Source organism: Corythoichthys intestinalis, chromosome 4 (assembly GCF_030265065.1).
Source record: "Corythoichthys intestinalis isolate RoL2023-P3 chromosome 4, ASM3026506v1, whole genome shotgun sequence".
Taxonomy (NCBI): Eukaryota; Metazoa; Chordata; class Actinopteri; order Syngnathiformes; family Syngnathidae; genus Corythoichthys; species Corythoichthys intestinalis.
In genome coordinates, this window is record NC_080398.1 from 31,805,495 (window position 1) to 31,819,189 (window position 13,695).

The 13,695-nt window shown below is 39.7% G+C and overlaps 1 protein-coding gene across 1 annotated transcript in view; it reads left to right on the top strand.

Moving 5' to 3' along the window:
* LOC130915435 (neurexophilin-1-like) overlaps positions 1–13,253 on the top strand; it is a 33,557-nt gene extending 20,304 nt beyond the window's left edge. The window contains exons 2-3 of the mRNA XM_057835451.1: positions 9,344–9,701; positions 11,600–13,253. Coding sequence (XP_057691434.1) covers positions 9,344–9,701; positions 11,600–12,003 — 762 coding nt within the window. The 3' untranslated portion in view covers positions 12,004–13,253. The remainder of the gene's footprint in view (positions 1–9,343; positions 9,702–11,599) is intronic.
* The last annotated feature ends 442 nt before the right edge of the window (positions 13,254–13,695 follow it).

Genomic DNA, 13,695 nt, shown 5'->3' on the forward strand with positions numbered 1-13,695 from the left:
TAAATTAATCACGTTAAAATATTTGATGCAATTAACGCACAAATGCCCCGCTCAAACAGATTAAAATGACAGCACAGTGAAATGTGTACTTGTGTTTTTCGGAGTTTTGGCTCCCTCTGCTGGCGCTTGGGTGCGACTGATTTTATAGGCTTCAGCACCCATGAGCATTGTGTAAGTAATTATTGACATCAACAAAGGCGGGCTACTAGTTTATTTTTTGATTGAAAATTTTACAAATTTTATTAAAACGAAAACATGAAGAGGGGTTTTAATATAAAATTTCTATAACTTGTACTAACGTTTATCTTTTAAGAACTACAAGTCTTTAACAGAATGTTAATAATGGTAATGCCATCTTGTTGATTTATTGTAATAATCAAGAAATACAGTACTTATGTACCGTATGTTGAATGGATATATCCATCATGTGTCTTATCTTTCCATTCCAACAATAATTTACAGAAAAATATGGCATATTTTATAGATGGTTTGAATTGCGATTATTAACTCGATTAAAATTTTTAATCGTTTGACACCCCTAGTAAAAATACAGCGTACAGAGCAATAATGAATAGACTATCAACTATAAGAAATGTACTGAAGGCCGTCTTTTACAATCTAAATATATTTTTATTAGAAATATCCTCAAAGCAAATACCATAATGAATGACTTAGAATAAATGTTTTGTTTTAACTTAACTAAACTATAGTATACATTAGAGCTGAAACGAATACTCGAGCAACTCGAGTAACTCGAGTTTAAAAACTGATCCGAGTAATTTTATTCACCTCGAGGAATCATTTAATTTGGCCAGCTCTGAGCATCCCGTTTTGCCCGGACTACTTTTAATGCGGGACAACGCGCTGACGTCACGTGCGTAGAGGAAGAAGCAATAAAAAATACAAACTTACCGCAGCCGACAGCCGCTACAAACTATGCCGACATTGCTAAAAACTATGCCCGCATGACGCTAGTTTAGTAGCGGGTAGTGTCCGATGCGTCTCATAGATATCGCATGCATTTAGCACTAGATGCGAAATGACAGACTCGGCCGCGTCTGGGCAGCGTTAGTAAACAGCCACCATCTTTAAGCAGCAGACTTCTCATCGTTAATAAATATAACGTTACTGTCACATGCTCACGTAACGTTAGCCCTTCGGAGGGCTAGGTTTCTATTGATTATGACCACTGTCGATGCGTGGCTAACGTGTCTTACATACAGGCTTTATTTAATCTGTAAAAACACAGCGTTGTCGAGTGATGAGGGTGTAAAATTAAATTATAATAAAGCTAACTGTCAGTTTTAGCTCAGTAGTCATTGCTGAATAAATGTGCTCCAATACAGCAGGTACCATATATTCATTTTGAACACTGCAAAAACTCAAAATCCTACCAGCTTACAGTTTAGACTAACATAAAACTTAAAAATAGCTTGACACAAATGGAAACTACATTGAAACACGTGGGGAAAACACGTAGCTTTCAAGTGATGTGTGTTATCAAGCGTAATTACATTTTTAGGTAAGAAATATGTTGTTGTTTTTTTAATATATATATAAGGTCTAGAAGTTTTTTGAGTGAAAGCAGTGAATTTTTTTTTTCTAGTCACATCTTAGATGCAATTGTTGGCTGTTTTCAACAATGTACATCGAAAATAAAGACATTGATTGACTGAAAATGGTTCAATATTGGATTAAATATCTTTTTTTCTCATGTATATGTATAATTGCTCTTTACCTAAAAAAAAAAATGTTTTATCCGATTACTCGATTAATCGATAGAATTTTCAGTCAATTACTAAAATATTCGATAGCTGCAGCCCTAGTATACATTACAGTGTACAGTATACAACTGTTTTAGTATGAAGAGCTTGCTAAGGGTTTGCCTGCTGTACTGATTAAATGTAAGCTAAAAGTGTCGCAAACACTAGCTTGCAAACAATTACAGTATTTCATTACGGAGTAGGCTTAGCCCCATCTGGAAACTCGCGATCTCCACTATAGGCTACAGCTCCGAATCAGGGTCCCTTATTAACAAACTAAATTCAATTGATGGCAAACTAAATTCAATAAATTCTCGACAAACTGGATTCAAGCCGATTTTAAAAAAGAAAATTTCCACACCAACTTTCAACATCTGTAGGATACAAAAAATGCCGTCATTATTTGGAATCCATGTTTTTGAATAGGTGAATATCGCTCATTGAGGCCGGGAAAATCATGTATTTCTTACAGAGTGAGCTGGGACCGCGCTTCGGAGCTTTGTGATAGACATTGCGAGGTTCCAGATGGGGCTGGAGTGGGCTAAGAAAACAGGTTAATTTTCAGCACTACACTGAAACAAGACACCAACCTTCCTTTATGAAGTACTTTGTCACATCCTGTTGGCCTTTTCTACCCCTCTCCTGTTTTGCTTTCTTTTCTTTCCTCTTTTGATAACCCGATTTTTGTTTTGAAAACCTTTCTGCAGTTGCGCGCACTCAGAGTCATTGACTGGTGTAAATGCGCACTGCTGCTCCCGGTCTGATCAAAGGAAGGGCAGACCAAACCATATAATGAAAATACAGGTGTCGGGGGGGTGGCTGGCAATACATATGCTCTCTGGGTGTTTTCTTTTTGCCAAAAACAAAACAAGAGAAGGGATCCCTTCATTATATTCCTATCAAAATTATAATGATTAATATTTTCTTTGTGGGCCCCATCAGGGCATGGGCCCTTAGAATCAATATCACTTTTCACCCCTATATGGTGCCCCTGATGAAAACCATTGGTTCCGGAATGGCTTTCGTATTGAGGTTTTTTTGTACATTCCAATCTCTACTAAAACATTACATTAAACTTTATAATGAGGATTAAACATGAATGAAATAAGAGCCAAATACATTTGAATTTTTAAATACACCTAACCTAACTTTTAATACTTGTGCTGAGGTATATCAGGGGTGTCAAACTCATTTTGGATCGAGGGCAATTAGATCTCATAGTTAGTTTATAGTTTATAGTATAGATAGTTTATTTTTGGCTGGCTGCCATTGATAGAGCTTGACGGCCAGTCCATTTCACCTGGGAGGGTGCAAATCAATGTTAACATTCGCCCCTCCCAGTCAAAATGGATTGGCCATCAAGCACCGTCAATAGCACTGGAAGATGAGCATTCACAGCTAGTCCTTCCAGTATAAGTGATTGCACGTCTATCATTGTCAATGGCAGGCAATGAGTTCATTTTGCATCACTTCCATCATGTAATTTTAAATTACTAACAGGCAACATTCCCTCTAATTTTTCATGTGTCTGAGCAGACACACGAGGTCCCTGAGCACACTGTGAGCAACATCAGATGTGTATGCTGTGGCCACAAACCAATGTCATGCCTGTTCAAAACCTTGGATCATAGCAAGTTACATAGCTTATTAAAAGAATGAAATTACAGCAGAAATTTTCATTACTATAGTTTTAATGTAATTAGTTTGGCCCATTTAAAATGAAAAAGACAAGAAAACAATCTCTGCTTTAACCATAGGAGAAGTCCTGCTTTGGCCGAGGTAGGGTCCAGTTGTGGCATGGGTAGTTAATAAATAAAACATAATGAACAACCACAATAGGATTATATGAAACACCAACATTAAAACTTTATAAAATAAGGACACTCATAATTCCTATTCTCCATGTCTAAGCAGCTATAAAGGACAGTTTTTTTAAAAAGAAAAAGAAAAAATGTCACTCAGTTTCACCGCTTGTTCTTCTAGTTGCACATACTCCGACAGCAGTTTGGTCAGGGTACATATGTGCAACACTGTCACTGCTATAATTAGCTGTGTAGTATAAGTGAAGTGAATCGTATTATAGGCTAGACACCTGTTGCTTATTGAGTTACGTTGCAAAATGGTTTAGAAAACAATTTTGTCTGTCTAATTAATTAGATTATATCAGTTCTCATATTAGATATTAATTAATAATGTGACGTTTACAAAAATTGAAAGCAGAATGTTGCTTCAGTAAATCAGCACAGGAGTCTAGCTGACTTTTCACTCTTCATTTTTGTCCGCGCCCACCCAGGTCATGCGCCTCACAACTATATACAATTAAGTTATAGTAACCCACCAAAGAGAGCGTTGTCGTCGTTGCAACAATAATCACATGAGTCCAGGGGTTAATTTGAGCCGGAACATGGCGGAACATGTTCCCGGTGCCAGGATTGGTGATTGGGCGGCGTAGGGTCGGTCGCCAACAGGCTTACACTCACAAAGGATTCACACGATTACTGGGTTCTAGATCACAGAGCTGATTTGTGTACACTCTACTCCTTTCAATCACTTGTCTTATAGACTCCCCCGCACCCATCCCCCTCTTTACCTGGTCAACAGGCCCCCCACATGGTGTCAACCAGAAATACATCTAGCTGACGATAGCACCAACATATTAGTAGTTAGTGTAGACGTTCAATGTATTTTTTGTTGTAGTTTGTGTTTCTTTTCTTTCTTCTCTTGTTTTTCTTTTCTTCTGTTCCCCCATAACCCCTTCATGTTCACTGCTTTGTTATATTAAACAAGGTATGTTGAATGATCACAATGGGAGTATGTCAAACTCTCAATGTGAAACATTAAAACTGTTCGGACCATCGGGGCACTTAGACTTCCATTCTCCGTGTCAAACAGCTGAACAGGACAGGTAAAAAAAAAAAAAAAAAACACATGGAGCTAACAGTACAAACACAGTTTGGGGCTCTTGGCAGGCTGTGCGGAGCGATAGGAAGAGCCTGTGCCTCTCTATCACACTCCCGCATCACGTGACCAAAACAACAGTAACATTGCGAGCACTTCAGGGTGCCTCGGAAAACATTGTATCAGAATATTACACACAGTTAGGAACTTAGAACATTACAGTATAAAATAAAATAATAATATGCATAAATTCATTTACACAATGATATGCATTTTTAGACAGTAACTCATGTTTAGGTAACATAATTCATTTAATCCCTTATCTAACATTTATTAATATATTAATTAACATGAGTTAATGCATTAGTTAATGCATTTTAAGACAATAACTAATGTTTAGGTAACACTACAATAATTAATATAATTGCTTATCTAACATTTATTAATCATTATTAATTAACATGAGTTAATGCATTCGTTAATGCATAACCAGACAGTAACTAATAGTTTGGTAAAATTAAAAATATATATAGGCCTACATAGGGTTAGGGTTTAGGGTTAGGGTTTATTAACTTAAACATTTATAAAAGCATTCATTAATGGTTAATAAAGGTTAAGGGGGGGGGGGGGATTTATAATTTCTTAGTTAAGGGACACATGTGCTACACTTTACAATAAGGGTCCAAAAAAGCATTCAGTAATGGTTAATAAAGGTTAAGATGGGGGAACTTAAGCATTTTAATTTTACCAAACCATTAGTTACTGTCTGGTTATTCATTAACTAATGCATTACATAATGCATTAACTCATGTTAGTTAATATATTAATAAATGTTAGATAAGCGATCATATTAAGTATTGTAATGTTTCTTAAACAATAGTTATTGGCTAAAAATGCATTAACTAATGTTAATTAAGGGACCCTTATTGTAAAGTGTTACCGAGTAATATTGTTTTGATGTAACGCTACTCTTACTGGAGTAAAATTTTTGGCTACTCTACACACCTCTGGTTATTATATATAGTATATATGTTGACACAGTGCTACTGCACACTGAAATGCAACTGTCATTTCTCTATTTAATTGGGAGGTGTTTGTCTTGGCGGAGCTGTTTTCCAAGGCCGCTCGTCTTTTTAATGTAAAAATGAAAGAGAGTCCACTTTGCTGCTTGCTCGGCACTTTGTAAGACGCCACTCGCTTGAACTTGTCCATCCTTAAGGAGCTTTACGTCAGCGCGTAATGGCGCCCATAAATCCCGCGCGGGAAGTACGCCGGCTGCCGAATTCATCTTCGGATAATTCATCACGCCGGCGTTAGACAAAAGCCGCGCTTCATTAACGCCGTTTAACTGCGCCGCTGAGCCACAAACCATTCCAATTCATACCTCATCTCACCTTGTCAGCGCAAATATTTTATTCGGAAAGTCCTGCGGTGAATATCTTCAAGAAAAAAAAAAGATCTATGCACGTTTTTAGGACGGCGATCGGCTCGTCCATCACGCCGTTCCCTTCAAAAACAACCAGGGGCCATCTTTCTCTCCTAAAGTCCGAGCTCGTCCTTCGCCGGAGAAGATCACTCAGGGCCTCCCACAATGCACCTCGGCCGTGTGAAAGAAGACCTTATTTTCACTCTATCGATCGGCCAAAAAAACGGCGAAGGCTGCGGCGCAGATGGATCTGCTGTCACGTAGCGGCGAGGCTCCGCTCGTGTACTTGGCGCTGTCATCTGCGGGATTGTCGGCGATGACTCATCTGTCATTCGAGCGGGGGTGCCTTCGCAGAGGGGGCGAGAAAACCCTCTGTCTTGATTTAGACGGCGCGCCAAAGACTGTTAAACTCGTCGTGATAGACGCAGGAAGCGCCGGAGTCGGGCGGCGTGATGGCAAACGTAGAATTGTTGACGGATGTCAGCGTTTTTGGAAAACGGGTGATGAAGGATGGTGCGAATGTGCGCTGACGCGGAACTACGGCCAAAAATAACCTTTTAGTTGTTTAGGATCAGTGTAGAATCTCCCATTTTCGCTTTTTGCCTGCCAAAACTACCTTATGCCATCAATAATTTAAATGTCAATTATCAATTTCCATCTTATGCTAAGTACCACAACACATACTCTGTGACCTGAGCTAGCAGTGAATGAGTTAAGAGTCTTGTTGAAACACAACATACAATGGCGTAACGCAAGCAACACTTCACTTTTGCTCATTAATATTCATGACGTTACCAATTGTTGCTAGGCGGGTCAACCTCCCGTTTCGTCCCGATTAGTAAATGCATGAAAATAGTGTATGAACGAGATGTTTACTGAGCTAAACCAACCAATTCTGTCCGAAAATGATGTCCCTGGTGCCAAATTCACTGGTAAAGATGTGGAAGAACATACAAATGTTCAGTTAAAGATAGGGGAGTGCCATCTTAGGTACCCCACGATTTGATTCGATTACGATTCAGGGTGCTATGATTTGATTGTTGAGCGATGATCACGGTATTGACGATGATCACAATGATCACGATTACTACGATTATCAATGCATCATACATTACTAACTAGAAACTGCAATTTCTGGAGAAATTTCTTGTGTGGCTATACAGATCTTAGACCTGCCCAGGGCTATCAATAGAATGGACAAACATGCCCGTCAATGGCATTAAACAAATTAAATACCATTAGAAAAGAATGGGAAATTTGGCCGTCAATGGCAGCACCCTTCATAAGCGTCAATGGTATCGGGGAAGTTTGGGGGACACGTCCTATTGATATCTGGTCATTTCCTGTTGATTTGGGGACATTTTTTTTTCCATTGGAAATGAATGGGAACAAATTTGGACGTCCATGGCCGTCAATGACATCGACTTACATAGGCGTCAATAGAATCCAAGTAGATCGGCATCAATAGAATGGACAAACACACTCATCAATGGTATTAAACAAAATAAATGCCATTAGAAATGAATGGAAAATTTGGACGTACATGGCCGTCAGTGGCAGCACCCTCCATAAGCGTCAATGGAATGAGGGTTGTTTGGGGACACGTCCTATTGATCTCTGGCCATTTCCTGTTGATTTGGGGACATTTTTTTTTTGCCATTGAAAATGAATGGGAAAATTTTTGGACGTCTATGGCCATCAATGGCAGCACTCTCCATAAGCATCAATGGAATAAGGGACATTTGGGGGACACGTCCTATTGATCTCTGGTCATTTCCTGTTGATTTGGGGACATTGTTTTTTTTTTTTTGCCATTGAAAATGAATGGGAAAATTTTGGGTTGTCCATGGCCGTCAATGGCAGCACTCTCCATAAGCATCAATGGAATAAAGGACGTTTGGGGGACACGTCCTATGTATCTCTGGTCATTTCCTGTTAATTTCGGAACATTGTTTTTTTTTTTTTTTTTTTGCCATTGAAAATGAATGGGAAAATTTTTGGTCATCCATGGCCTTCAATGGCATCGATTCACACATGCGTCAATGAAATCCATGTCTATTAGCAACAACAGATTCGACATGCATCGCCGTCAATGGCATCAATGCAATGTAAATTCCATTGGAAATCCCATTGGAAGTGAATGGGAAATTTTACCATTAGAAATTAATGGGAAAGTTTTTGGCAAATTTCCGGGGAACTCTAATTTTTTTCCAAATTCTGTTCAAATTCAAACTTTTATGCCCCTCACTGTCCCGGAATTTCCGATGCCCAAATTATGTGATTTGCTCAAAAATTGTAGGACTAGATACATTTTGAAACTTTTTTTTTTTTCCGGAAAATTGCCACTTTCGGGCAAATAGAAAATTTTCGGGGCCGTTTGAAAAATTCCCTGCATCGCGCGAAAATTCCGGTCGTACCGATACTCAAACAGTGCCGATCGGTGCAATGGTTCGGGGTGCGGTACAGCTTTCGTACTTTTTCAACAGAAATCCGGCGTTAGATCGCTGCGTGCGGGTGTTTGTGAATAGCTCCTCTTGATGTGGGAGGCCCCCTACTTGAATGCGAGGCGCAGTGCATGACAGATATGATCAATCAATACATTATGAAGTCTTTGGTTTAGGGTAAAGAATTGGGCATTGCCCCAAAACTCTTTGAATTTCACAAAGTACAGTACACAAATTCTTCGCGCCACCATATCAACAGCAGGTGTGGTTTGGAGGGGCGTAGTTTGGATGAGGCGTGGTTTGTAGTGGGGCTCTGGCTGCAGACAGACCCTTCTCCTACGGTCAGTTAGCCTGATCAAAATCCTATTTTATCGGCGTATTTTTTTTCCAACATCAGCCAAAGTGTATATATCGGCCCGATATATCAGTCGACCTCTAACCATAATGTACGTGTGGTATAATGTATTTTTTGTTGCCATTTTAATGAAAAGTGACCAATTGACAACTGTAAAAAGTTGTTTAAAGACGTAAAAATTGCAATTAGAAATGACAAACATACAGTGTAATTTTTGACAATTGTTTGAAGTAGTCAACAAAAACTACATCTTTGTCTGTAGTGGGGACAAACTTACAATTATTGAGTCATCAGACGTTCAAATCCAAGGTTAAAAATGATCACAAACACGTATTTTTGGATTTACTTAGAAATGGGCAGTAAATATTCTTCTAAGACTTTGAGAAACTGATAAACATACAATTGTACAAAAAAAAAAAAAAAACATTTCCAGTGACGTTGACTTTTTGCTCTCAAGGTGCTCGGAGGGGACTCCAGATCAGCAAACGGCGACAAGTCCAAGATGAAGTCGTACTGGTCGGCAGGCGGCAAGTCAGCTCAGATGCTGTCGGTGAGCCGCCTTCTGATGCACGCGCCGGACGGGGACGACAACTTTACCTCTGTGGACCTGGACTTCCACGCTGAGCAGTGGAGCCGTCCGTACGAGTCGGCGCCGTCGTGGGCCTCAGCAGTGGGGCGCTCCCGTTCCAAGAGGAGGCCTATCGTCAAGACGGGCAAGTTCAAGAAAATGTTCGGCTGGGGCGACTTCCACTCCAACATCAAGACTGTCAAGCTCAACCTGCTCATCACCGGCAAGATTGTGGATCATGGCAACGGTAACTAATGGCATTCTAGTCATTTCAATGCTTTCGTGGTGGTCTGTAAACATAGGAAGAATTCTGGTCACCTCTGTTTGATTTTGGGGGGGGATTCTAGCCACTTTCTGTTGATTTCGAACCTCTTCCCAATTAATTTAATATCACTTGCTGTTAATTTAGGGGCAAGTACTCCGTGATTTTGGGTCCCCTGTTCACTTTGGGGAATTTCCTAGTCATTTCCTGTTCATTTGGCAGATTTTCTGCTGAATTTGAAGTCATTCTGAGTCACTTTCTTCTGATTTTGTGTCCTTTCCTGTTGATTTTGAGGAATTTTATTTTGGGTCACTTATTTTTGAGTTTGAGTGATTTCAGGGTCACTTCAAGTTGATTTTTATCTCTTCCAGGTAGTTTTAGGGCCATTTACGGCTGCTTCCTGTTGATTTTGAGGTATATCTGGGTAACTTCCTGATGATTTTGAGGTTATTCCAGGTCGCTCCTTGTTGCTTTTGATTCATTTCTCTTAGATTTTGTAATATTAATGCATCAGTAGTTGATTTTTGGGTCACCTCCTGTGTGATTTTGTAGTATATCTGGTTAACTTCTTGATAATTTTGAGGTTATTCTAGGTCACGCTGTGTTGATTTTGGTTCACTTGTAGATTTTGCTAAATTTAAACATCAGTAGTTGAAAATCACCCAGGAAATGACCCAAAATTCAAGTATATCTGGGTCACTTCCTGATGATTTTGAGGTTATTCCAGGTCACTTCCCTGTTGATTTTTGTTGGCTTCTTGTTGATTTTGCAATATTTACGCCTGAGTAGGTGATTTTGGGTCATTTCCTGTGTGATTTTGAAGTATACCTAGTTCATTTCCTGATGATTTTGAGGTTATCCAGGTCACTCCCTGTTGGTTTCGGTTCATTTTTAGCTGATTTAGCAATGTATTCGCATCAATAGTTGATTTTGGGTCACTTCCTGATGATTTTGAGGTTATTCCAGGTCACTCCCTGTTGGTTTTGGTTCATTTCTAGCTGATTTAGCAATATTTACGCAAGAATAGTTGATTTTGGGTCACTTCCTGATGATTTTGCAGTATTTGCGCATCGCTAGTTGATTTTGGGTCACTTCCTGATGATTTTGAGGTTATTCCAGGTCATTCTTTGTTGATTTCGGTTCATTTCTTGTTGATTTTAAAATATTTACGCATCACTAGTTGATTTTGGGGCACTTCCTGATGACTTTAAGCTTATTCCAGGTCACTCGATGTTGATTTTAGTTCACTTCTTGTTGATTTTGCAATATTTATGCATTACTAGTTTATTTTGGGTCACTTCCTGGTGATTTTAAGATTATTACAGGTCACTCTGTTGATTCTGGGTCACTTCTTGTTGATTTTGCAGTATTTACTAATCACTAGTTGATTTGGGGTCATTTCCTGATGATTTTGAGGTTATTCCAGGTCATTTTTTTGTTGATTTCAGTTGATTTCTTGTTGATTTTAAAATATTTACTCATCGCTAGTTGATTTTGGGGCACTACCTGATGACTTTGAGGTTATTCCAGGTCAGTCTTTGTTGATTTTGGTTCACATCTTGTTGATTTTAAAGTATTTCTGGGTCACTATTTTGGTCTAAAGTAACCACTACCAACTGAGATTTTTTCTGTGGGTCCAGAACGTGCGATTATTTATTTTTTGTTTTGTTTTGTCGTCTGAATTGAACATCAATGTTAATCACTTACAATGTTAATTGAAATTGAATGAGCAATGTCCTTGTGTTATTAGAAATTAAAAAAAAATATATATATATATATATATATATATATATATATATATATATATATATTACCGGTAATTTTACTTTGTCAAAGCATCACCACAATAAACTCACCTGGCATCTCACACCCGTCATTCCCAGGTACCTTCAGCGTCTACTTCCGCCACAACTCCACCGGTCAGGGCAATGTATCGGTGGGACTGGTTCCTCCCACCAAGGCGGTGGAATTCCAGGTCCACCAGCACGAGCTGCGCCTCCATCCGCAGCAGCAGACGGCTTTGGAAAGCAAGGAGAGCAAGCTCTTCAACTGCCGCGTGGAATACGAGAAGGTGGAACGCGGCACCCGCAACTCGCTTTGCGCCCACGACCCGTCACAGAGTTGCCCTCAGGACCAGACCCAGAGTCACGTCTCTTGGCTGTGCTCCAAACCCTTCAAGGTCATCTGCATCTTCATCACCTTCCACAGCACCGACTATAAGCTGGTGCAGAAGGTGTGTCCCGACTACAACTACCACAGTGACACGCCGTACACGCCCACCGGTTGACCAAGTAGAAAATAGAAGAAGAATCGAACTCAATCCGGCCCACGGGTCGGCAGCGGCGCGTTCGGGAAAGCTCGGACGATTCCGTCAAAGCGACCATGTAAATACCCGGATGCCGCTCAGACAGTGTTTTATCCTTTTTGTTTTGTTTATCATCTGCGGCTCAATCACCGATGCCAATCAGACGCCAACAATCAGCCCCAGATGGGAAATTTGGCTTTTTATTTGCACTTGTTCCCTCTTCATCACAGGATTTGATTATAAAAAAAAAATGAACAATTCATTCCATGGCATAGACATAGACAACTCCAGCCGTTTCAGAGGATTCTGACTAAGTCCCACAGAACGTTGCGTTCTTTGATTATATATACACCGAATCTACCACATGAAAGAAAAGACTCTCTTCTTTCACGGGGAAAATGAAAGATGATTTTTTTTTCCATTCTTACATAATCAGCAGTAGAAGACTAGCAACATTTCACAAAGTCAAAATGCTTTTCACAGCAAACTTTGACCTTAAATGTAAATGCACCTCTGTGGAAAAACACAAAAGGTGAAAAAACTAAGGGTGGGACAATGACTCATTATAAATGATTTATTAATTACCAAAAACAAAGACGCATTGAAAAAAAAGAACATCTTCTTTAATTGCAGTTTGCGTTCCAAGAATCTGTAATTTTACATTTTCCTGGTTCACCGATTATGCAGCCGAACATCGAAACATGTAGGCAAGGTTTTTTTTAATTTAGTTTTGTCTTTTAAACTAGAGACTCAAGATGTTTATTACACCACAGTTTAGGTCAACTGAAACACTTAACACACATAGCAAGGGGGATTACACAAACTGAGGTTTAAAATACAAAATAGGGTCCTTCTAAAAAAAATTGCATATTGTGATGAAGTTAATCATTTTCTGTAATGTACTGATAAACATTAGACCTTCATATATTTTAGATTCATTACACACAACTGAAGTAGTTCGAGCCTTTGTTTTAATATTGATGATTTTGGCAAAAAAGTCAAGAAAAACCAAAAATCCCTATCTCAAAAAATTAGCATATCATGATAAGGTACTCTAAAGAAGCTACTAAACTAATGATCTGAATCAACGAATTAACTCAAAACCCCTGCGAAAGATTCCTGAGGCTTTTAAAAACTCCCAGCCTGGTTCATAACTCAAAACCGCAATCATGGGCAAGACTGCCAACCTGACTACTGTCCAGAAGGCCGTCATTGACACCCTCAAGCAAGAGGCTAAGACACAGAAAGAAATTGAGTGAATAGGCTGTTCCCAGAGTGCTGTATCAAGGCACCTCAGAGGGAAGGAAAAAGTGTGGCAGGAAACGCTGCACAACCAGAAGAGGTGACCGCACCCTGAGAAAGATTGTGGAGAAGGGCAGATTCCAGACCTTGGGGGACCTGCAGAAACAGTGGACTGAGTCGGGAGTAGAAACATCCAGAGCCACCGTGCACAGGCGTGTGCTGGAAATGGGCTACAGGTGCCGCATTCCCCAGGTCAAGCCACTTTTGAACCTGAAACAGCAGCAGAAGCACCTGACCTGGGCTACAGAGAAGCAGCACTGGACTGTTGCTCAGTGGTCCAAAGTACTTTTTTCAGATGAAAGCAAATTTTGCATGTCATTCGGAAATCAAGGTGCCAGAGTTTGGAGGAAGACTGGGGAGAAGGAAATGCCA